The 26,552-nt window shown below is 40.7% G+C and overlaps 1 protein-coding gene and 1 non-coding gene across 5 annotated transcripts in view; both read right to left on the reverse strand.

Annotated features, from left to right (window-relative positions):
• Positions 1 to 6,194: 6,194 nt before the first annotated feature.
• Positions 6,195 to 26,552, reverse strand: part of dym (dymeclin) — a 275,633-nt gene continuing 255,275 nt past the window's right edge. For all 4 annotated transcript variants that reach the window (XM_052039238.1, XM_052039219.1, XM_052039228.1 and 1 more), the window contains one exon: positions 6,195 to 11,546. In XM_052039238.1, the coding sequence (XP_051895198.1) occupies positions 11,397 to 11,546 (150 nt within the window). In that variant the 3' untranslated portion in view covers positions 6,195 to 11,396. The remainder of the gene's footprint in view (positions 11,547 to 26,552) is intronic.
• LOC127567585 (U6 spliceosomal RNA) lies at positions 11,700 to 11,802 on the reverse strand. The gene has a single exon (XR_007955924.1). It is a non-coding gene; the product is annotated as a U6 spliceosomal RNA (small nuclear RNA).

Below are 26,552 nucleotides of genomic sequence, written 5' to 3' on the forward strand. Positions count from 1 at the left end.
TTAACTTGCCTTTAAAGTTATTTATTCCCTTTAAGTGCATTTGTTCTCCTCAACTAGGTGGTGACTTCTGCTATGGAACATTTCTATGGGCGTTGCCGGCTCAACTCATCCAAGGGAGTATGCTTCAAGGGTGAATGTGAATACTAAGTATTAATAGGCTGTTGGGACATCCGAGGACAGGTTAACTGATTCCGAGCTTAAATGTCCACTTTTGCTACTTCTGACCAACCAGCATCCATGAGCATATTATATGGAGCAGCTCGGTCTTATATTCTTCCAAACTAACTCAAAAATGAACAAATCTCACTAATTCAGGACATATCACATATCCTGGAGACACAAGAGACTGCAGATGCTGGAATCTGGAGCAACAAACAATCTGCTGGGGGAACTCAGCGGGTCGAAAGACAGGAATTGTCGACCTTTCAAGATGCAGGGTTTCAACCTGAAACGTCACAGAGTTCCTCCAGCAGATTGTTTGTTGTATCACATATCCTATTTTTTAGAATCAGAATCAAAATCAGGTTTATTATCACTGACTTATATGTCATGAAATGTGTTGTTTTGCGGCAGCAGTACAGTACAAAATCATAAAATTACTGTAAATTACATAATAAATAGATAGTGCAAGAAAAGGAATAATGAGGTAGTGTTCATGGGTTCATGGACCGTTCAGAAATCTGATGGCGGAGGGGAAGAAGCTGTTCCTAAATTGTAGAGTGTGGGTCTTCAGGCTCCTGTCCCTCCTCCCTGATGGTAGCAATGAGAAGAGGGCATGTCCCAGGTGGTGAGGGTCCTTTTAGTGATGAATGCCAGGTTCTTGAGGCACCGCCTCTTGAAGACATCCTCGATGGTGGGGAGGGTTGTGCCCGTGATGGAGTTGGCTGACTGTACAACCCTCTGCAGCCTCTTGTGATCCTGTGCATTGGAGCCTCCATACCAGGCTGTGATGCAACCAGTCAGAATGCTCTCTATCATACATCTATTGAAATGTGCATGAGTCTTTGGTGACGTACCAAATCTCCTCAAACTCCTAATGAAGTAGAGATGCCGGCGTGCCTTCTTTGTGATTGCATTTACTAATGCGTGTTGTGAAAGACATGTTTGTAACTACAATATCACTAAGTTTATGGTGAGCCTCAGCTTTAACCCAATGAACAGAAGATAAAAATAACAAACATTTCCAATGCAATGATGAAGCTTTTTTTTAAATGGAAAAAAAACAAGGAAACAAATATGAACACAAGAAATTGAAGCTGGCTTAGATCAAATCAGATGCCTTAAGTTACTTAGAGAAACTGTTGATGAAGCAGTGTAAAAAACAGATAATTTATAAACAAGTGAAAGGTATAAGATAACATTTATGCAAAGCATGAAAATGAGAAGTTTTATTTGTAACCAGCTTTGGTGAAAAGTTGCTGAATAACTCAAATCTGGGGTGTTTTTAGCTTACCAGATTCTAATGCATTTGAAGCTTTAAGGTGCTGTGGAAAATAATAGAAGCAAACAAATGAATTTTGTGAAATATTCAACCATTTAGGGAATACAAGAGAATAATGACCGGATAATCTGTGTGTTTGTAACACTGGCTGATTTCCTCTTCTATAACCCATGAATGAGGAAGTTAACATAAGCATCTCAACCTCTGCCTTGATTGAGATTCTCTATTTCAGCAATAAACAGATCAAATCTGAGAACTTTCTATCCTGTGTAGTTTAGTGCAAAAAGTCCAGTAACTTAAGAAGTATGAGCAGAGGTTGGCCATATGGCACAGTAACCCCCCAGTACCATTCAATAAGATAATGGCTGATCCTGTACCATAGAACCATAGAACAATATAGCACAGTACAGGCCCTTCGGCCCACCATGTTGTGCTGCCCTTCAAACCACACCTAAGACAATCTAACCCCTTCCTCCCACATATCCCTCTATCTTAAATTCCTCCATATGCTTATCTAACAATCTCTTGAACTTGACCAATGTATCAGCCTCCACCACCACCCCAGGCAGCGCATTCCATGCACCAACCACTCTCTGGGTGAAAAACCTCCCTCTGACATCTCCCTTGAACTTCCTGCCCATTACTTTAAAGCCATGTCCTCTTGTTTTGAGCATTGGTGCCCTGGGAAAGAGGCGCTGGCTGTCCACTCTATCTATTCCTCTTAATATCTTGTATACCTCTATCATGTCTCCCCTCATCCTCCTTCTCTCCAATGAGTAAAGCCCTAGATCCTTTAGTCTCTCCTCATAATCCATACTCTCTAATCCAGGCAGCATCCTGGTAAATCTCCTCTGCACCCTTTCCAACACCTCCACATCCTTCCTATAATGAGGCGACCAGAACTGGTCACAGTACTCTAAGTGTGGTCTAACCAGAGTTTTGTAAAGCTGCATCATTACTTCGCGACTCTTAAACTCGATCCCACGACTTATGAAAGCTAACATTCCGTAAGCTTTCTTAACTACCCTATCCACCTGTGAGGCAACTTTCAGTGATCTGTGGATATGAACCCCCAGATCCCTCTGCTCCTCTACACTGCCCAGAATCCTGCCATTTACCTTGTACTCCACCTTGGAGTTTGTCCTTCCAAAGTGTACTACCTCACACTTCTCTGGATTGAACTCCATCTGCCACTTGTTAGCCCAGCTCTGCATCCTATCAATATCCCTCTGCAAGCTTCGACAGCCCTCCACACTATCCACAACACCACCGATCTTTGTGTCATCTACCAACTTGCAAACCCACCCTTCCACCTCCTAAGTTATTAATAAATATCACAAAAAGTAGAGGTCCCAGAACTGATCCCTGTGGGACACCACTAGTCACAGCCCTCCAATCCGAATGCACTCCCTCCACCACAACCCTCTGCCTTCTACAGGCAAGCCAATTCTGAATCCACACGGCCAAGCCTCCCTGGATCCCTTGGCCTCTGACCTTCTGAAGAAGCCTACCAAGCGGAACCTTATCAAATGCCTTACTAAAATCCACGTAGACCACATCCACTGCACTACCCTCATCAATCTTCCTGGTCACCTCCTCAAAGAACCCTATCAGGCTTGTGAGGCAAGATCTTCCCTTCACAAAGTCATGCTGGCTGTCCCTAATCAGTCCATGATTCTCTAAATGCTCATAGATCCTATCTCTTAGAACAGCTTACCCACCACAGACGTAAGGCTCACTGGTCTGTAATTCCCTGGACTATCCCTACTACCTTTTTTGAATAAGGCGACAACATTCGCCACCCTCCAATCCTCCGGCACCATCCTCGTGGCCAACGAGGACTCAAAGATCCTAACCAATGGTTCAGCAATCTCCTCCCTCGCCTCACGAAGCAGCCTGGGGAATATTCTGTCAGGCCCTGGGGACTTACCTGTCCTAATATTTTCTAACAACTCCGACACATCCTCTCTCTTGATATCTACATACTCTAGAACATTACCCTCACCAACACGGTCTTCAGCATCATCAAGACCCCTCCTCTTGGTAAATACTGAAGAGAAGTATTCATTGAGAACCTCACCCACTTCCACAGCTTCCAGGAACATCTTCCCACCTTTGTCTTTAATCAGACCTACCTTTACTCTAGCCATCCTTCTGCTCTTCACGTACAAGAAAAAAGCCTTGAGATTCTCCTTAACCCTACTTGCCAAAGCCTTTTCATGTCCCCTTCTTGCTCTCCTCAGCCCTTTCTTAAGTTCCTTCCTTGCTACTCTAAATTCCTCATGAGTCCTGTCTGATCCTTGCTGCTTACACCTTATGTGAGCTGCCTTCTTCTTCCTAACTAGTTGTTCCACCTCTCTCGTTACCCACGGTTCCTTCACCCTGCCATTCCTTCTCTGCCTCACCAGGACAAATTTATACCTAATATCCCAAAAGATCCCTGAACATCGACCAGATCTCCATAGTACATTTCCCTTCAAAAATGTCATCCCAATTTACACTCTCAAGTTCTCGCCTTATAGCCTCATAATTCGCCTTTCCCCAATTAAATATCTTCTCGTCCTCTTTGCTCCTATCCCTGTCCATGACAATTCTAAAGGTTATGAAGGGTAACCTTCATTCTAAAGGGTTATGTATTTCAAGTCCACTTTCTTATTTGATCCTCAAATACATCCATTTCCTAGGTACCTAAGAATCCATTATTTTCAGTCTTGAGTTGGTTTAATGACTTACCACCCATGAGATTTAGATTTCTGAGGACTGCCTCCATCTGAATGAAGAAACGGGCTACCCCTCATCCTGAGATATCATCCCTACTTATCCATTAAGCCTCCAATGCAGCCTTTCAAAAATACTATTTAGCCTTTGCATATCTGAGATTTAAATCACTGTCACGTGAACGCAGCCCCAGATTTTAACAGCATGCAATTGATTAAAATTTTGGTGGCTTTATTAAAATATCAGCATTATGCCATTATTCACTGGGTGTAAACAGAGATGCTCACTTCTTGATTGTGCTGAGGAGAACATTACAAAGCTCCATGCTGCGAACTCTGTGAGGCAGACAGTTGATTGTGACAACAAACAAAAGTTTTCTCTATGAATCCACTTATTCTCTCCCAGTGGTCTCCTAGCTTCTATCCCACTGTTAGAAGACTATCGGACAGCCCTATTGTACGATAAGTTGGACTCTTGACCTCACAATCTACCTCATTATGGCCTTGCACCTTATTGTCTGCCTGCACTGCACTTTCTTTGTAACTTTATTCTGCTCAGTTATTGTTTTTCCCTCGTACTACCTCGATGTACTGATGTGGTGAAATGATCTGTATGGATGGCATGCAATTCAAAGTTTTTCATTGTACCTCAGTACACGTGATAATAATAAACCAATCATGGCAGTAAAAATCTTTCTTTTAACAGCCAATGCCCCAACGATCATCTTCCTTTAATTTGTACGATAGCAAAAAGAGAGAAAGTCAAAGAACAGTGTTTACAATAATGATTTAAAATCGCAGTCACTTTTCTCTATGCATCCCATTCTATTTCATAAAACTATATTTTTGGACCAAACTGCATCATTAATTGTGAGGACAGTTGGGCAATTTGCTACCGTAGCTCAAAATATACTACAAATTGAAATGGCACAGTTTGAAGGGTGGCGAAAGACGAAAGTGGACAGCATCAAAATACATTCAAGCAGCAAGGTGATATACTCACTGATTAACTCTGGCAAAATTGTTCTCAAATTTCCACACAATAAATAACTGAAAACACATATAAGGATTTGGGCTAAAGAGAGAATGTCAAATGAAGCAATGTAAAGACTTCCTGACTAACAGGCTGCAATCCATCAGGATAGGCAGCAACACCTCCACCATGATTACCCTCAACACTGGTGCCCTGCAAGGCTGCATCCTCAGCCCCTTACTTTATTCCCTCTACGCTCACGATTATGTGGCCAGATTCTGCTCTAACTCCATTTACAAGTTTGCAGATGACACCACCATAGTGGGCCAGATCTCAATGACGAGACGTAGTACAGGAAGAAGATAGAGAGTCTGGCGACATGGTGTCAAGACAATAACCTCTCCCTTAATGTCAGCAAAACAGAAGAGCTGGTCATTGACTTCAGGAAGTGGGCCGGAGCACACACCCTTGTATGTATCAATGGTAGTGAGGTGCAGATGGTTGAGAGCTTCAAGTTCCTAGGTATAAATATGACCACCAACTGCCACGTATATGCTATGGTCAAGAAAGCACACCAGTGCCTCTACTTCCTCAGAAGGCTAAGGAAATTCCACATGTCCTCAATGACCCTCACCTATTTTTGCAGATGCACCGCAGAAAGCATCCTATTCGGATGCATGACAGCTTGGTATGGTAACTGCTCTACCCAAGACCACAAGAAATTGCAGAGTTATAAACGCAACCCAGTCTATCATGCAAACCAGCCTCCCCTCCCATGACTCTGTCGACACTTCCTGCTGCCTCAGAAAAGCGACAAACATAATCAAAGACCCCTCCCACCCTGGTCATTCTCTCTTCTTCCCCCGTCCATTGGGCAGATGATACAAAAGTTTGAGAACATGTACCACCAGGCTCAAGGAACAGCTTCTATTCTGCTGCCATTTGTCTCTTGAACGGACCTCTTATATAATAAAGAGGAACTTTTGATCTCTCAACTTCTCTACTTGCACTGCACTTTCTCTGTAACTATAACACTATATTCTGCATTCTATTATTGTTTTCTTTTTGTACTACTTCGATGTATAGAATGATGTGTCTGGATGGCATGCAAACAAAAGCTTGTCACTGTATTCCAGTACATGTAACAATAATAAACTAATTACTAACTAGAGGAAGAAAGGCAAATCTAGACCAATTATTTGATATGTTTGAGATGAATTTAATTCAGAAAAAATCTTGTGACATAAATAAAACTGTACAACAAAAGAATGGAAAATAAAATTACACAAATATGAAGATAGAATTCTAAAAACTTTTCCCAATTCAGCTGCATTCTAGTTCTGCATCAAAGCTTTACATCTCGGGTGTGGTCATTGTTAATTATGACAAATACAATCTCAAGGAAAATTCAGTGGAATTACTCTGATCACCATTTATTGAACTGTTGATCATATGCCAGGAACCTGGGAATGAAGCCTAGCAACATGTTCTCTGCAAGTATTGTCACAGTGCACACAGGCTAAGATGCCTGGGGTTTTCAGGGGTGTTTAGAAGCTTAACTAAAATTCAAGACACAAAACAGCAAATTTAAATTGACATTATTCTGCCAGAAAATGGTGCAATGAAGTGGCATTTGCATTTATTTATCACCATAAAATATCAATCAAATATCTCAAATTCACATAAATTAAATATTTAGAATAGTATATTTAGAACTATTCATTGATATGATGTCAATTACTGCAGTCATTTTATTCTCAGCAAGATGCTGCAAATGACACTAGATGAACCAGCAGGCATTGTTTTGCTGTTTGATTAGCTGAGAATGTGTTAGCTAGGATTCTGGAAGACCTCCCTCCTTCTCTGCATAATGTAATTTGAGATTGAGGTATAAATGACTACATAAATGTAAGCATTTTACATTGCTTTAATTCCTTTACTCATATTTTTGCATGCTGAGACTACTTTTCATAAATGAACGCTTCCTTAAATCACAATGGTGATTTTTATTCAAGCTAAAATAAAACAGATTGTATAATCTTGCAATATAGCTCATTCCGACATTAGTTTAATTATCTTTTTGTCTTTCCCATTTTTTCTTGCTTTTCTTCCATTTTCTCCTACTCAACCTGGACACAGTTCCATTGACACAAACTACCCCCCCCCCCCCCCCCCCCCCCCACAGTTTAGAAAATTTGCATTATGGGCTATGTCACTCTGGGAACACCATAGCATAACCTTGACTTTCACTGTCCAAACAAGATGTCCAGTGGATTTGCTCTCCCTTCCTCCCCTGCACCTGCCTATCACCACCTTGTGCCCATCCCGCCTCCCCTCTTTTGTCCACCTATCACTGTTCTGCTTTTCCCTCCTATATATTGGGCTTCACCTTTTCCTATCTTCAGTCCTGAAGAAGGGTCCTGACCCAAAACATTGACTGCCTGCTTTTCTCCATGGATGCTGCCTGGCCTGCTGAGTTCCTCAAGCACCATTGTGTTTTTCATCTAAATTCCAACATCTACAGTCCTTTGTTTCTCTAAACTTCAGTAAAGATTAGTGAAGAGAAAAAAAACAGATGATTTCTGCCCTCCCTATTTAAGATCAATTACAGTGCCCTTTTTTCTGACTGTGATCAGCTGATTCAATCAGGTTTCAAATGTATAACCTTTATTTGAAGGGCTAGAAAGAACACACTAAACAATAGATTTAACCACAGCACGAATTGCCTGATGTGTTAATATTATTCAATCGTAAGCTGCAAAAATTACATGTAAATAGTTAATGTGTCAAATCAATATCTCAGTTATTGGCTTGATCTGCAGTCTTAATTAATTTAATTACTGGTTGGTTCACCCTGAGTGGGACACTCCGGACACACTTGCTAAACTCTCTTCACCCTTGAACAGGGTCACCGAGACGTCTCCCCCTTGGCTCCTGTGAGCCATTGGGCATGGGGGTGGTTTAAAGTGTCCCAAACCACTGTCCAGCTGAAGCTGCAGGTGCAGTGGTGTGGTTCTGGCTTGGGTGTGGGGAGAGGGTGGGAAAGAAAAAAAAAATCCGTGCCTTATTAGGGTGGGGAGGGGGTAGGATTGGAGAACAGAGGCAGTTTGAGGGACAGGTGATTGGTAACAGAGGGTTGAGGAATGAGAATGGTATTAGCTGGGTAATGTGCAGTGGCCAAAAGCACATGACAGAAGTAATGGCATTTACTTTTGTGGGATCCCAGATCAGTGCAGTGATAATAAAACCCAGTTACTTCAGGGGTGACCAACGATGGGTGCTCCAGGGCCAACGTCGACCAACTTTCCCTACAATGCTGCAAATATGGTACTGCATGTGGAATTCCACTTCAGGCATGCATCAAATGATATAAATTAGGTCAGGCACGCTAGTGTGACTTATGCCAAGAAATACCTAGTTGCATTTCCAGAGTGATGTAAAATGATACAGAAATGATCACATCACATCACATCTCTCTCCAGACACAATGGTGAAATAAACAGTACTGTACAATCAAACATCCAGGCAAATGTGTTTCCTATGAGTTCTGGTGATGCCACTTGGTTTTTATTTCAACTCATTTGTAACAAGTATAAAATCCATTGGGCTAGCATAATAATTAACTGGACAAAATAATTCAGAGCCCTGTGCTAATGATGTGGAGACGTGCTCAAATCCCAACACTGCAACAGAAGATTTTGTTTTAGCCATCTATAGAATGTGGCCATTGCTGTCAAGCCCAGCTTTTATTATCCATCCCTAATCTCCCTTTGAGAAGGTGGTGGTGAGATGCCTTCTTGAAGGTATTCCCACAGTGTTATTGAGTAGCAAGTTCCAGGATTTGTTTCCAGCAACAATGGAGGAACAGGGAAATACTTTCAAGTCAGTATGTTGTGTGCACCACCTACAGGTGGTGACATTCAGTTAATTAAGTATTCTGGAATATCATGAAATTATCGGACTGTTGTAAAAAGCTCTTGGGATCATTAACGTTTTAAAAGGAAGGAATTCTGCTGTTCTCATCCGGCCCATGACTCCAGACCAACAGCAAAATGAATGACTTTTAAAATGCTGGTAAAGGGGATTTGGGGATGGACAATGAATGCTGGCTTGCCAGCAACACCTACAAACTATGAAAGAACAAAAACTGACCATCTAAACGTCGGGCCTCAAAACTGAAACACATGAAACAGTTACAAACGCTGCCGTTGTGAAAATTCATTCTTGATAATGGGAACTACTATTCTTACAGAATAAATACAGTAGGTCAATGTTCTGCAAAAATTTATGCACAGGCCTTATGCAGAGGTAACTCTATCATGCATTACAGAATAATATTAAGTAATATGAAGCTGGTTTTCCCTTGGACCAGCTAAACTGTGAGGGCTTATCATTCCACATCTACACTGACTTTGCCCAGTGTGCACATGCAATGTAGAGGCAAGATCTTATGTCATGGCATCATATGTGCTTGACAAACTACTATTGAAACAACATTTTCTGGTCCTACAAGACCTAAAAAAGACTGGGACATGAAGTAGATCCCAGTGTTATAAAATCTGGGAGACTTACTTTGACAATATCACTAGTTATGTTGATGGCAAACCAATAAGGAGCTCTATTTTGGATGCAATGTCTTGTTTGCTGACGGGTACTTAGTTGTTATTAAAAATTTTGCAGGTAAAAGTGTGGAGTTTCATTTAAGTAACAATTTGCAATGGTTTTCAGGATATAGCGAAGTGCTTCATGTATAATAAATTACTTTGAAGGTCTGAAAATCAACAAACTGTAGATGCTGAAAATCAAAAACAAGAACAAAAAAATGCTGGAGACACTCAGTAGGTCAGGCAGCACCTGTGGAAAGGGGTACAGAGCTATTGTTTCAGGCCAAAGAGCTGATGAGTGATTCCAGCATTTTCTGTTTTTGTTTACTTTGAAGTTATATGGCTTGGGCTAATTAAGTAACAATTGTATACACAAAGATGATCCCCCACACAATGGTTGGTTATTTAATTTGGTGCTGGATTGTGATTAGAATTCTGGAGAAAGCTACCTGAAATTCTTCATGCAGATTCATGGGATTTATCTTAATAGGCAGACAAGATCTTGGTCCAGTACCAAATCCTACCATGTTTTTGTTTAAGACAAACTTTTATTGTGTAATTTCTGCAAAGGATTTAAATGAGTATAGGTATTTCCCTCTCTAGTTCTAAATGTCAGGTATGGCATTAGTGACATGCAAACTGGTTAATTCAGATGAAGTCATTGTTTGGTTCTGCCATTTATCATCTGCAATTGGAGTGCCATCATCACTTCCTATATTACTAGGTACTTTGAGATAAGTATTTGTTGCAGTAAGTTACAGGTGAACTATTCTGTGAATACATCCAAAATTGTACTCTTCCTGGTTTATTTAGCTCTATATAACAACCAGGAAGGAACATTTATCCAGTAAGTAATCAAATGATATTAAAGTTTTATTTTAATCTAAATTCTTCAATTGAAAATACATTTCTACTGGTTTATATTTATCAAACAACATTCTGATTTTATACTTTGCTCATAATTGTGCACATAAGGCATTTCAAAATGCAATTAAGAACTTCCATTTAAAAAGTATTCATTTGACAGTATAATTGCTCGTTTGGTTGTCAAGATAAGAGCTGGACAGTACCTCCATCATTTGTCCAGAGCCTGCAATATCGCTACCGAGTACACAAATTCTTTTCTTAAAGCTTTTATTATCACTTAAATAAAACAACACCCTATTCTGTCTCAGTTTTTTTACCTACAAATAACTCGCCTGGATCAGGAAGACTGCATTCTAAAACATTTTAATTGAACATTATTACAAGCAACAAGCAATATTGGTATTCTGAATCTAGATAGGAAAAAGCGAGTGTTGCATTCATGGGATATTTCATATTCCTCTCCTCCCCCCATATTTACTACTTGGGCAGGGACATATCACCTTTTACCCTGGATAGGCAAAGTGATTCATTTTGATACAACTAACTATTCAAGAAATTGAAACGTTGACAATTATAATTAGTTGCTTCCGGCCATTTGAAGCAGTACTCTGATACATGAATGACAATTTATGTTGAGTCCTCAATTCTCTTTTCCCTGCCCATTCACCATTCTACTGAAGGTGCAGAGCATGTGAAATTTGGACGAAAGTTTCTTGCTCTTCTTATACAATTGTTTTGTTAACTTAGCCCCTTTTACCCCCTCCCCACCACCAATCATCCCAAGAAGCAGGTTATCAGCCAGAATCCATTGTAAAAAGCTGGACTTGCTGTGGATTCCAATACAATTCAGCAGTGGAGTTATAAGCCAATGACCAAATGTATGGAACAAAAAACTCCTCCGGCTGCTCCTCTTCAACATACTTGAACTTAAGTTCTGGGAACTTCTGTGGGGAAAGAAAGAGACAAACAAAAATGATTAATTTTATGCAAAGCATTCTGTCAAGGTCTTTCAGTAGCCAACTATCTTGAAGCAGATTCTCTGTATCCCTCTTTATCCTGAAGGGTCCACTCAAACTCCCCAAAACAAACCAAAATGTACATAGTCATTGAATTTTTATGAATGTGTGTATGATCATTGTGCAGCGGCCATGCTAATTTTCTCAGTATCATTCTAGTTTAGTATGTATGCCAATGAAGCATAAAAAACACTGAGGCTGAGAGGAATAGCCTTTTGTGTCTGCTCTGCCATTTAGTATCATCATGGCTGATTATCTATCTCAATATCATTTTTCTATTCCCTCCCCACATCCCTTTGATGCTTTTTGTGTCTAGAAATCTATCTAGCACCTTTTCAAATACATTCCATAATGTGGCCTCCACTACCTACTGTGGCAGTGAATTCCATGGGTTCATCAGCTTTGGAGTGAAGAAAGTTTTCCTCATCTTACCCCGTATCCCGTGACTATGACCCCTAGTTCCAGACACCTGAGGAAATATTCTCCCCACACCAGTCTGTCTGACTCAGTCAGAATTTTGTATATTTCAAGTAAATCCCATCTCATTTTTCTAAATGCTAGTTGACCCAACCTCTTCTCATATGACAGTCCTGCTATCCCAGGAAGCAGTATGGTGAACTTTTGCTGCAGTTTTCTATGACAAGTGTATGCTTTCTCAGAGAAAGAAACGAGACTAAAACTGCACACAATATTCCTGGGGTGGGTCTCATCAAAGCCATGTATAGTGAACCAAAACATCCTTGCTCCTGTACTCAAAACCTCTTGCAATGAGGGCCAACACATCATTTGCCTGCTTAACTGCTTGCTGGACCTGCATATAGGTGACCCCCACATTATTGGAGTTAGGGGTGGGGTGGAATGGTTACTTTCCTAGAAAACAATCTGTACTGTGATTTTCTGTAACACAAAACCACCTCAAGAAACTGAAGTGGATTAATTTACAATTATCCACATGATGCTGCATCTGTCGTGTACTTGCCCACTTATTCAATTTGCCCAAATCATCTTGAAGCCTTTGTGCTCTCCTCATAACGTCATTCAGTTTCGTGTCATCAGCAAACTGCACGGCACAGTACGGTAGCATAGCATAGCGGTTAGCGTAATGTTATTACAGTGCCAGCGACCTGGGTTCAATTCCCGCTGCTGCCTGTAAGGAGTTTGCACGTTCTCCCCGTGTCTGCGTGGGTTTCCTCCGGGTGCTACGGTTTCCTCCCACATTCCAAAGATGTACAGGTTAGGAGCTGTGGGCATGCTATGTTGGCGCCAGAAGAGTGGCAACACTTGCGGGCTGCCCCTAGCACATTCTTAGCAACGCAAACAGACGTATTTCACTGTGTGTTTCGATGTACATGTGACTAATAAATAAATATCAGATTTGGTTTCATGGTCATTGATACACATTGCAAACAGCTGCGTCTAAGCATTGATCTCTGAAGAACCCCACTAGTCACTGCCTATCACCCTGAGGAAATATCGTTTATTCCCATTCTCTGTTTCCTGTCTGTCAGCCAAGCCATTCATTTGTTATGCTAGCTCTGAGCTATAACTAACACCACTGATACAAGCATTGATCATCTCCAAACTCTGTGACATGCAAACTGCTTAATGCAGTTCAAGTCGGGCCTTTATCGTCTGCCAATGGGCTGTAGTGCACTAGGTTTGATGGCTTATTTTTTAATATACTCTGTATTCAAGCAGAGTCATTCAACAGATCTGTGCCATTCAAGTTCATTAAGCACATGATCAGAAGAGGAAGTCTGCTTGGGCTGAGGCTCGGTGGATAAGTGATTCTGTAGCTACTGTTCGACTTTGGACCCCTCCTCCACCACAGAATACTTGTAGATCAAGATTGTCCTGAACATACTCAATATCTCAACACTCTAGCTTGTCCTTAAGGGTCATAAGATAATGATAATGCCCACTGCGGCTGCTTAACATCCTCTATATGTTGGTTCCTTGTTTCCCTCAACAGAGGCATCATCAATTTAATTACAATCTTGTCCCGTCTAAGCCTACTTTACCCTCAATCCTTTTAATATCTCACATTGTCTAACTCAAATCACGAACAACTATTTATTTATTCTGATGCATTTGGGACCCTGTTGCCTCTTTTAGGAACCTGCCCTCCCTCACTGCTGCCTCTGCAATTCTGCTCTTCTCTTTGCGGCTCCTGGACCCTGCTCTTGCCTGCCGCCACTTTCACCAGCAAGGTTTGTGGACTGGGGAAAATTACTGGCCTGTGCTCATGCAGCATAGGACAAGGATATTCCCAACCATATGAGTCTGGGTGGTCTTCCTACTACTGCCATGTATATTTAGTTTAAGTTATACTTGAAAAAAACAAGCAAATAAATAGATGCGTTTTAAATGAAAAGGTTTCAAGTCCTCAGACCATTCTAAACTACTTCACAGACAAAGCTATTTTTTAAATGTAGTCACTTATTTATACAATTTGTGGACAGCAATGCCAATCAGTACAAAGTAAGGTTCCAGAATGAGAACCGATATATAAATGACTAGGTATTCCGTGTCGATGTTATTGAGAGAGAGTTGGAAGTTAGCCATGACGGCAGCAATTTCCTTCCAAGAGTGTTATGGAATCTTTACATTCAGCTGAAAAGGAAAATGGTCCCTCGCATGAAAGTCCTACCTCAACAATGTCACTCTTTGATAATACAACAATCCCTTAGTACTGTTCTTTAGATTACATTCTCAAGTCTTAGGCAAGGCTTGACCCACATCTTTGTGATTTAGAGGTAAGAGCCTTACTACTGAGCCCAGCCAGACTTTAACCTCGCTGTAATTGGCAACGTAGCCTTAGACCTAAAACATAGGGTAGTGGCTAGGTTGTAACTTTACGTTCTGAATTGTTCCCAGTTATGATTATATTGTTTATTTTTATTTGCTAATATTATACTGTTAGCATGTTATTTCCCATCATAAAATAAGAGAAAATTAATCACAAGACCATAAGATATAGGAACAGAATTAGGACATTCGGCCCATCAAGTCTGCTCTGCTATTTCATCATGGCTGATTTATTTTTCCTTCTCAACCCCATTCTTCTGCCTTCTCCCCGTAACCTTTGACACCCTTATTAATCAAGAACCTATGAACCTCCGCTTTAAATATACCCAATGACTTGGCCTCCACAGCCATCTGTGGCAATGAATTCCACAGTTTCACCAGCCTCTGGCTAAAGCAATTCCTCCTCATCTCTGTTCTAAAGCGACATCCTTCTATTCTGAGTCTGTGTCCTCTGGTCCTAGACTCTCCCACCACAGGAAACATCCTCTCCACGTCCACTCTATCCAGGCCTTTCAATATTCGGTAGGTTTCAATCCTTCAATCCTCATCCTTCTAAACTCCAGTGAGTACAGACCCAGAACCATCAAACACTCCTCATAAGTTAACCCTTTCATTCCCAGGATCATTCTCGTAAACCTCCCCTGGACCCTCTCCCACGCCAGCACATCCTTCCTTAGATATGGGGACCAAAACTGCTTACAGTACTCCAAATGTGGTTTGACCAACACCTTATAAAGCCTTAGCATTACATCCTTGCTTTTATAGTCTAGTCCTCTCAAAATGAATGCTAACATTGCATTTGCCTTCCTTACTACTGTCTCAACCTGCAAGTTAACCTTTAGGGAATCCTGCACTAGAACTCCCAAGTCCCATTACACCTCCGATTTCTAAATTCGTTCTCTGTTCAGAAAATAGTCTACACCTTTATTCCTTCTGCTAAAGTGCATGGCCATACACTTCCCTACGCTGTATTTCATCTGCCACTTCTTTTCCCATTCTCCTAACCTGTCCAAGTCCTTCTGCAGACTCCCTGCTTCCTCAACACTACCTGCCCCTCCACCTATCTTTGTATCATCCACAAACTTGGTCACAAAGCCCTCAATTCTGTCATCCAGATCATTAACATATAATGTGAAAAGTAGCGGACCCAACACCGACCCCTGCGGAACACCACTAGTCACCGGCAACCAACCAGAAAAGGCCCCCTTTATTCCCACTGTTTGCCTTCTGCCAGTCAGCCAATCAATAAGGTAGAAGCTTCTCAAAGGTCTGCTGAAAATCCATGTATTGATTAATCATATTTCTCTGATCATCAAAGCCTTTTAATGATTTTTAAATGTCTGATAATCGTTAAAACAGTTTAAATTGGCCCATATAGTTAAGAATAAATATTATTAAAATACATTTTTTCAAAAGCATCTTGAAGTACTAAAATTAAGACAAACAATCCATTTGCCTGCACTTAATTTTTTAGTCAAGGTATAAATTCATATGTTTAGGGTCACCATGACTGGAATAAAGTTGTGGGAATGGATCTAGGCCTTCAGCTCAGTATGTTAGTGCTCTGCCATTTGACTTCTGCATTTCAATGTGCAAACTCAAATGCTACAGAGGAGCTGACCAGAGAGGAAGGTTTTGCTGATTGTTGTTTATGAAACAGCAGGCCTGAGGGTTCATGATCTGGCTTGATGTTTCTGGCTGCTCAAACAACTTGAAGACATCAGGGCTATAAAATACCAAGTATCCCCAATGAAATGACTCCTGACAGCAGTAGATGATGGGAATGTGATGTTGAGGGGAACTTTGTTTGAAGTCTGTGATTAGGGCCATTGCTTTATCATTGATCACAAATCCTGGGTCATTATTCAACGTATAACAACATTTTGATTGGTCTTGACCTGAAACGTTGACTGTTTATTTACCTCCATAGATGCTGCCTGACCTGCTGAGTTCCTCCAGCACTTTGTGTGTATTGCATTTTGATTGGTTGCCTATTTGTCAATGTGTCACTAGAACATGAGTAATGGCAAGATAATCATCAAAAAGATGGAAGATATTTTAAAGGTTTCTTAAAGATACGCTTCAAGTTCCTGGAACATGTAACATCTCAAACTGATCTTGGACACCATACTTTCTACAAGTTTTTGTCTGAAACCAGGTATTTTGGATTTAACATAGAGAAACAGTGATAATTCAAAATACTGTCATGCCAGTTGAAGCCGACTCTGCTCTCTATAAAAGGACATGGTTCAGATGAGGGGCAGATTGTTGGCCCAACATGAGGGAAACATTGACATTACAAACTACCGAGAGATGATCATATGCCACTACATTATTAATGGGCAGTTGCCTCCCTGCCTTTGTCATCAATGTTCTAATCCTGTTGCGCACTAGTAAGTTTGTCCAGGGCTGTAACTTCATCCTAATGAATAATGAAGAGGGCTACATTTCACCTCTCCATATAATTTACTGTTCTATGCAACTTTATCTAATAGTTCTGCCAGTCTGCCAACTGCAAACAGCAGTTAAAGGCAGTGAAATTGATCTCTTAGTACTATATAGTACATTCACTTGCACAGAAGAGTTAGATATTAATTAACAAAAAAGAAAAACCTCATTTTCAGACCAAATGATCATGTAACTGGTGACAGCTGATACAACAGACATTTATTAACAAGGCCAGAAGCAAGATGGCAATTCTTAATGGTTTCCCACTGTATTTAAGTCTTTACTGGCATAATTTAAAAATGCAACAATTCACAAGATCTATCATCACACTTCAATTAAAATACAATTATATTCAATGGTAACAAAGTTAGCTCGTTAATTTATTTTTATAACACTGATTGCAATCTGTTGCCATTTTCTGATATTTTCTGAGAGCATTAAAGTCCAGGCACACCATCAAAGAATAAGGTTGGACAAAATACCCAGTGAGAGATTCTCAAATACTTCAATTTAACTTCAATTTAAAAAAGGAAAAACAATACCAATGTATGAGGAGCTGACCTACAGACCAGTCAATCAACAAAATCAAGCAATTCTCCAATGCTTCAGACTCCCTCACCAGCATCTCTAGTTATAACCTATTCCATCAGCAGGATGAACTCATTAGAAGTAGAGAGCGTGGTGAAATAAATTCAGATGGAAGTACCCTGGAGAACCACACACTTATACCTAATTCTATGTCACCTCACATATTCAGACAAGCACGAAATGGGAACCCCACTCCCCCCCCCCCCACACACACCCCTCCATTAACATACCTCTTAGTTCTCCTTAATCTAGATGAAAAATTTTGTAGAATCACAGCAGAGAAATTTATGACATAGAAAAGGGAAATTCAGCAGAATGTATCCAGACCATACAAAAAAGACGACGACTAATCTAGATCTTGATCTTTACCAATATGGATTATAACACTTAACTCCTCATCCAGGTACTTTTTAAATGTGGTGAGGGTTTGTGTCTCAACCACCCTCAGTTTCTCACGTAGAACATAGAACAGTAGAGCACAGGAACAGGCCCTTTGGCCCACTGTGCCTGTGCTGACCACATGCCAAACTACATTCATCCCCTCTGCCTGCACACGGTTCATATCCCTCCATTCCCTGCCTGTTCATGTGTCTATCTAAATGTCAATATCATATTTGCTTCTACCACTTCCCCGAGCAGCATAGCCTAGGCACCCACCATTCTCTGTGTAAGGAACTTTCTTTGCAAATCTCCGTTACACTTTTCCCCTCTCACCTTAAACTTACATCCTTCAGTATTCATTCAATACATTTCTACCCTGGGAAAAAGACTCTATCTACCTTACCTATGCCTCTCATAAGTTTATATACTTCTGTCACACCGCTCCTCAGCCTCCGACACTCCAAAGAAAACAATCCAAGTTTGTTCAACCTCTCCTTATACCGAATACACTCCAATCCAGGCAACATCCTGGTAAACCTCTTATTCACCCTCTCCAAAGCCTCCAGATCCTTCCTATGGTGTGGTGACCAGAAATCCACACAATACCCCAAATGTAGCCAAGACAAAGTTTCATACAGCTGCAACATGACTTCCCAACTTTTATGCTTAATGCCTCCACCAATGAAGAAAGCGTGATGTATGCCTTCTTTACTACCTTATTCACTTGTGTTGCCACTTTCAGGGAGCTATGGATTTGCACCCCAAGATCTCTCTGCACATTAATGCTCTGAAAGTCCTGCCATTTATTGTATACATTCCTCTTGCATTTGACCTCCCAAAATGCAACATCTCACATTTGTCCAAATTAAACTCCATCTGCCACTTCTCGGCCCGAATTTTCAAATGACCATAGTTCTATTAGTTTTAAAATAGTTATGGAAAAGAAAGGACTGATCCACAAGCTAAAGTCCTAAATTGGGACAAGGCTAATTTTGATGGCAATAGATAGGAACTGGTAATGATTGACTGGGAAAGGCTGTTAGCAGGTAAAGGGATATCTTGCAAGTGGGAGGCTTTTAAAAGTGAGATAGAGAGAGTTCAGGGCCAGAATATTCCTGCTAGAGTGAAGGGTAAGGCTAACATGATTAGGGAACCTGAGCAGAGGAGGGATATTAAGGGTCTGGTCAGGAGAAAAAAGGGGCATATGTCAAGTGTAGTAAGCTGGGATAAAATGAATCCCTTGAGGTGTATGAGAAATGTAAGAGTACACTGAAGACGGAAATCAGAAGAGCAAAAAGGGGACAGTAAATATGCTTGGCAGATGAGAATCCTAAAACATTCCAAAAGTATACTAAGAGCTAAAGGGTAGCTAGGGAAAGAATAGGTCCTCTTAAGGATCAGTGTGGTCATCTATGTGTGGAGCCATGGGAAATGGGTAATGTCTGAAATGAATAATTCTCGTCTGTACTTAGCGTGGAGGTCATGGAAGTTCAAGGATCAAGTTCAGAGAACAGTGACGTCCTGAAACATATTGACATTAGGAAAGTGGAGATGTTGGCGTTCTTGAAGTGTATAAACGTGGAGAGATCCCCAGTGCCTTATCAGGTGCTGTGGGAAGCAACAGAAGAAATTGCTGGGGCCCTGGGAATTAATTTTGTACCTTCCTTACCCATGGATGAGGTACCAGAAGACTGGAGGGTGGCTAAGGTTGTGCCTTTATTTAAGAAGGGCTGCAAGGAGAAGCCAAGGGACTACAGGCCAGTGAGCCTAACATCAATGATGGGAAAGTTACTGGAGGGGATTCTGAGACAGAGGATCCGTCTGCATTTGCAAAGGCCAAGACTGGTTGGGGATAGTCAGCATGGTTTTATGAGTGGGAAGTCATCACATGAATTTGATTGAGTTTTTTTGAAGAGGTGACCAAGAGGACTAATGAGAGCAGGGTTGTAGACGCTGTCTAGATGGACTTTAGCGAGGCCTTTGACAAGGTCCCACATCACAGGCTGGACTGGAAGGTTAGATCACATGGAATCTAGGGTGAGTTAGTCAATTGGATACAAAATAGGCTTGGTCGTAGAACGCAGAGGGTGGTAGAGGAGGGTTGTTTTTCAGATTGGAGGCCTGTGACCAGTGGTGTGCCACAGGAATCAGTGCTGGGTCCCCTGTTGTTTATCATACATATTAATGATTTGGATGAGAATACAGGTGGAAATGGGATGAGCTCAGACCTTCATCTACTACTACCCTCTGTCTTCTAAGCCAAGCCAATTTTGCATCCAATTTACCAACTCATCATGTGACTTAATCTTCTGGACCAGCCTACTATGAGGGGCCTTGTCAAGTGCTTTACTAAAGTCCATGTATACAACATCCACTGCCTACCCTCATCAATCATCTTTGTCACTTCCTCAAATTTGTGAAACAGAACCTCCCCCACACAAAGCTATGCTGACTATTGCTAATAAGTCCATGCAAGCGAATCCTGCCCCTGAGAAGCTTCCCAATATTTTCCCTACTACTGATGTAATGATCACTGGCTTCTAATTTCCTGGTTTGTCCCTGTTGCACTTTTTTAAAACAGGAATAACATTGGCTATTCTCCAGGCTTCTGGCACCTTGTCTGTGGCTAAAGAGGACACAAAGATCCTTGTGAAGGCCTCAGCAATTTCCTCGCTTGGTTCCGTGATCCCGAGGACTTATCCACCCTAGTGTTTTTGAATATACCCAGCACCAACTCCTTCTTAAAATCGACATGCCTAGACTATCAACATACCTCTCTCTGAAGTCATCATCATCCATGCCCTTTTCCTCAATGAATACCAATGCGAAGTGCTCATTAACAACCTCACCCACTTCTGGTTCCATGCATAAATCACCTCTTTTGCCCTTGAGTGGATCTATCCTTCCTTTGCTACCCTCTTGCTCCTAATATACATATAAAATACCTTGGGATTCTCCTACTTGGCAAGGACTTCTGGCCCTAATTTCATGTTTAAGTTCTTTCCTGCTTCCTTTATATTCTTCAAGGGCCTTGTCTGATTTCAGTGACCTAAACCTTATATATGCTTCCTTTTTCTTTAAGCAACAGGGTTGTTGCAGTAGATGACTTTAATTTCCCCAATGTTGACTGGGACTCCCCTAGTGTCAGAGGCCTAGATGGGGCAGAAGTTGTTAGGTGCATCCAGGAGGGTTTCTTGACACAGTACATAGATCATCCAAGCAGGGAAGGGTCCATACTAGACCTTGTATTGGAAAATGAGCCTGGCTAGGTGATCAGAGTTTCAGTGGGAAATCATTTTGGGAACAGCGCTCATAACTCTGTAGGTTTTCAGATGGCTATAGATGCCCTTTCTGTTAAGCTCCCTTGTTGGTAGGCATGGTAGTATAGTGGTTAGCATAACGCTATTACAGTGCCAGTGACCCCGGTTGAATTCTGGTCGCTGTCTGTAAGGATTTGTTCTCCCTGTGTCTGCATGGGTTTTGTCCGGGTGCTCCGGTTTCCTCCCACATTCCAAAAACATATGGTTAGGAAGCTGTGGGCATGCTATGTTGGCGCTGGAAGTATGACAACACTTGCGAGCTGTCCCCAGACCAGTTTACACAAAAGATGTATTTCACTGTGTGTTTCGATGTACATGTGACTAATAAAGAAATCTTATCCTTTCTGTCCACTGTCCAAGTCTCTTATGACATGTTATGCCACAAACAAGTCTCCCTGTATTTCACAAAGAAAATAATCCTGGAGAACTTGGTCTCTTCTCACAAATATAATTCTCAATAAACCTCCATCTTATAAATCTCTTCTCCTTCTCCAGCATTATCGGAATGTGCATCACTGCTCAACTAATACAGGCAAATATCCCATCTGCATTCTTAACCACTTTATCAACTGAGCCTGATACTGTCAGGGATCTGTGAATATGTAGTCCAAGAGTCCTCTTTTCATCTACATTGCAGCAGACCATCATTTAATATGCATTTCCTTCTCTTGTTTGTCCTCCCAAAATACACCACCTCACACATCTCTGGATTGAATGCCATTTAATCCCAATAACAAGCCCATTTATGCAACCTAGGATAATCTAATTATTTTCTCATTATCCCCCGGCACTGCCAATTTTGGTATCAACTGTAAATTTCTGAATTTTCACTTTTGACTAAGACTAACTTGGTAGTACCTCCATCAACCAAGCTAAGTGTTTCTTTAAAGCCAAAGATGCCAGACTAGGCATGTGGTAGATGGTGAGAGAACCAACTAATTGACAACTACCAAAGCAATCTACCTGCTGCTGATGTATCTTTTCATATATGAGGAAGTGAGTCCTCATGGAGATCAGGGGACCTTTTGACCAAGAAGACAATTGTGTTGTTTGGCAATGTGACTTATAATTGGGATAGTTTCAGAACGGATTGAGCAGCTCCAAAATAATCATCTACAAGACGCTGTGGGCTTTCAGCAGTAGTAGGTTTACACAGTGCTAAATGTGATCTCATGAGCTGGTTTATGTCTCATTCCTCCATCATCATTGAGCCAGATGACCAAACTTGGTTCAATATCGATTAAAGAAGAACTTGCTGAGCATGAGATGCCAACCTAGTGAAGCCACAGCAAAGGAATAAAAAGCAAGCTAAATCACAACAGCAGCATGCTATGGAAAATAGGTTAGAACAGAGGAAAAATATGCAAAATACTATTAAAACAGCAAGAAATGAATAAATGTTGGTTTAACTGAGGGATCGCAATGTGCTGGTTTATGAGATACAGAATGTAAGCATGCAGGAACAAACAATTTGAAATGTAAATCATATTTTGCTGATTATTGCAATAGGGTTGGAGTACCAAAGTAAGGAAGTTTGATGGAACTCACATAGCTTGAATGTCACTTTGTTTGGAGAACTATGTACAACATCGAACCCCACACCAAAAGAAAGATGTACTTGCCTTGGAGTCAGCGTGGTATAGGTTCACTGGATTGATTCTTGGAATGAGGGTATTGCCTCTGAGATGAGTTTGACTGGCCTATATACATTGGTGTTTGGAAGAAAAAGAAGTGGTCTCATTGAGCCATAAAAATTTCTGCCAGGGGCTAGCATAATTGCTGCCAAGAGGTAGTGCCCTGTGGCTCCAGTGTTTTGAATTAGGTGGTTTACTTTCAGGTTAAGGGATCTGCCGTCTAGAACTTAGAAGGGAAGCAATTTTTTTTGGCAGAATTTTTTGAACTCAAATTAAGGGGTAACAAACACAAAATATGAGGTCAGTCATTCAGTTCCAAGATGAGAAGAAATCTCATAGCAAGGATAATGAATCTTTGGAATTCTTGACCCAAGATGGCTGTGAAAGCTCAGTAGCTGAGGATAGTGAATTCAGATTGATAAGTTTTTAGATATGGAGTTAGTGTGAGAAAGTGGTGCTTTAGTAAAAGATTAGCCATCGTCTTTGTAAGGGCCTAAATGATCCATTCTTGCTTCTGTTTCTTATATAACATTAAGACACTTTAGTTATTTGGAACAAAGAACAGTACAGAACAGGAACAGGCCTATGACGTTGTGCCAAACTAATTAAGCTAATGACACCTAATCCCTTCTGCCTATACATGGTCCATATCCCTCTATTCTCTGCATATCCATGTGCCTCTTAAACCCCCCCTTTCTTTTCTGCCTCCACCATCAACATAGGCAGTGCATTCTAGGCGCCCACTACTCTATGTCCCGCACATCTCCTTTGAACTTTCCCCCTCTCACCTCAAATGCATGCCCACTAGTATTACACATTTCTACCATGGGAAAATGATACTGGCTATCTACTCATCTATGCCTCTCATAATTTTATAAACTTCTATCAGGTCTACCCTCAGCCTCTGCTGCTCCAGGAAAAACAACCCTAGTTTGTCCAACCACACCTTATAGCGTATACACTCTAATCCAGGCAGCATCCTAGTAAACCTCTTCTGCACCCTCTCCATAGCCTCCACATCCTTCCTATAATGGAGATGTATTACTTAAGTCTAAGAAATTCCTTACTTTCAGAGAGTTATGGATGTTCAGTCACTGAATATATGCAAGGCTGAACTCTGGTCTCTCAACCAGGACCATCCTATTTGTGTCATTCAATCTCTTATGGTCCACACCCTATCACAGAGATTCCCTTTGTACTCTTCCCCTTCCACTTTCTCTGTAACTTGAAGCATGTTTAACTTTTTCTAGTTCTGATGGAAGATCTGAAATATTAACGTTGTTTCTCTCTCCAAAGATGTTATCAAACATGTTCTGTTTTCACTTCTGATTTCTAGCATCTAGTTTTTGTTTTCTTTTCGGCCAATATCATGCTTCACCAACAAAGATTCCTTGTCATTAACATATTGCTTGTGGGACCTTGCTAAAATTGGGCTGCTAAGTTTCCTACATTACAGCACTTCAAAAGTACTGAATTTGTTGTAGAATTCTTTAGAACATCTGTAGGTTGTGGAAAATGCTGTTGAAATGCAAATCTTTCTTTTTAACAGTTTTTCGGAGTCTATATTTGAGAAATAAAATGACTGTAAACTTAAGAGTACAAGCTAGTACTACTTTTTAAATGTAAAAGTAAGGTTAGGGACTTGTTGCTGGGGAAGAAAATGCAATTTTTCCTCATGAGACAAATAATTTATTTGTTGAAAGGAAGGGAACTACATTTTTCAATACCTTCCACTGGAATTGCTTTCAATATTTCACTAATATTGCTCATCTTACTGTGATTGTGACTCCATTTCCCATGATTTATTACGTGATGAAAAGTGATCTTATTTAGGGGAGTGGTTCAATGGAAAAAACTACAAGGAATGGAAATATAGCCACAATTATTCACCATATGGACAAATTTATTGGGAAATATAGTGTGGATTAATGGCCTCAACAGTGATGAAATGAGGAACACTGGCCAGAGTTCCAGCTTATTTAATGACTGAACACAAACACACACAATGCTTGGGCAAGGTACCAAGTGGTAATCAGCACCCATGTAACAATAGCCTGCCTGGCAGAAATGGTGTGTATTGGAAAGTGTCAATGAAAGGTACAATAATGAATTAGCAAGGTCTATTCCTGTTTTATTTGACTTCAAGATAAATAATGTTCACATTAATCAAATGCAAACGAACTTTCAACAAATGATTGGAGCTAATTTCATATTTTATCCAGTTTGAGAGTCTCATCAGAACACAGTATCAATGCAGGATAAAGCAGTACTTAAAAAAAAATCCAAAACAATCATTCCAAATCTCTTTATAAAATCCAGGTTTCTATGATGCAGTTAAGTTTCCTGTACATACCATCCTGTTTACATTTAATGGAAACTCCCAAATTTAATTCACATGGTCTGCTAGTGATTACCATCAAAGGTATCCACCAAGCATCCATTGCGGATGTTGGAATAGGACGAGACTGGCATCTTCTAAAATGCTCCCATGACAGAAAAGCTTGATATATTCACTGTCTGGACTGAGAGATCAAGAACACCCACTGGAACAAGATAGTAGGTTATTGATTTGCATAGCAGTGGACCCCAGCATAGCATGATCTTTAGGGAGGATCATAAGTAGAGGAATGGAACTGATGGGAATGCTATGAGAACTGGTATAGACTCAATGAGCTGAATAGCTTTCTCCAATGTCTTATATATAAAAAAAATGAATATCTATGATATGAATAATATAATAGAAAGATCTGTGTATTCTTTACAAAACAGCTGGCAGGAGAGAGATTTGATCAATTTGGTTTGTATTAAAATATGAATTCCTGTGAACAGACAATAAGAACACAAATGGATAAAGCTAACCTCTCAGTTGCAATATATTATGAAATTGGACAAAAAAAATGAAAAGAGGGAAAATACTAGAAATGCTGGAAAGTCATAGTAATTCAGGTAGCATCAATGGAAAGGTTGAAGACCCCTTTCCACAGTTCTGATAAAAGGTCTTTGACCTGAAAGATCAATTCTGTTTCACAGGTGCTATCTGACCTGCTGAGTCTTTCCAGAATTTTTTATTTTTATTTCCAATTTCCACCATCGGTAGTTATTTTTTAAATTTTTTGAATAAGAAGCAAGATTGAAGTTCTATCGTTAGCTGCTCAGCAGTAATACTTCTGTTCATTGTGATATGATCCTAATGCCACACAAGCCCTAGAAGATGCTCAAGACGAAGTAGACTGTGCTGCGCAGAAAGGTTGTGTCCCTCACTTACTGACTGTCCCTTTACTGTTATTGAAATGCTGAGAAGTGAGCAGAGATGTGAGCAGAAGAATTCCAGAGAAATGTGTTTAAAATATACTTTAAACCTCTAGAAACCCAATGTCTTGGTTAGTAAGTTCACTTAGTACCACATGAAGTCTCATGTCTGATCTCATGTTTGTGCTGAGGCAACTGATTATAACACAGGCTGCACAGCTGAATGGGGGGTGGTGCACCATTGATTTCAGTATCCCTGCACTGAAATGAGGAAAAATAGCCAGATTTATTATTATTATTTAGTGAAAGCGAAAGAGAGGAAAAGAGTGATGAAGAATGGTAGGGACATACGAAGGGTGAAACGGGGTGGGAGGAGGAGGGAGGAGGAGGAGTAGGAGGAGTAGGAGAAGGAGGAGGAGGAGGAGGGGGAAGAGGAGAGAGAACAGAAACTGTGTTAGTTAATGAGGCATGCTAAAATGGTTACATGTCCAACTGGTGAAAAGCAA

Source organism: Pristis pectinata, chromosome 2 (assembly GCF_009764475.1).
Source record: "Pristis pectinata isolate sPriPec2 chromosome 2, sPriPec2.1.pri, whole genome shotgun sequence".
Classification (NCBI taxonomy): Eukaryota; Metazoa; Chordata; class Chondrichthyes; order Rhinopristiformes; family Pristidae; genus Pristis; species Pristis pectinata.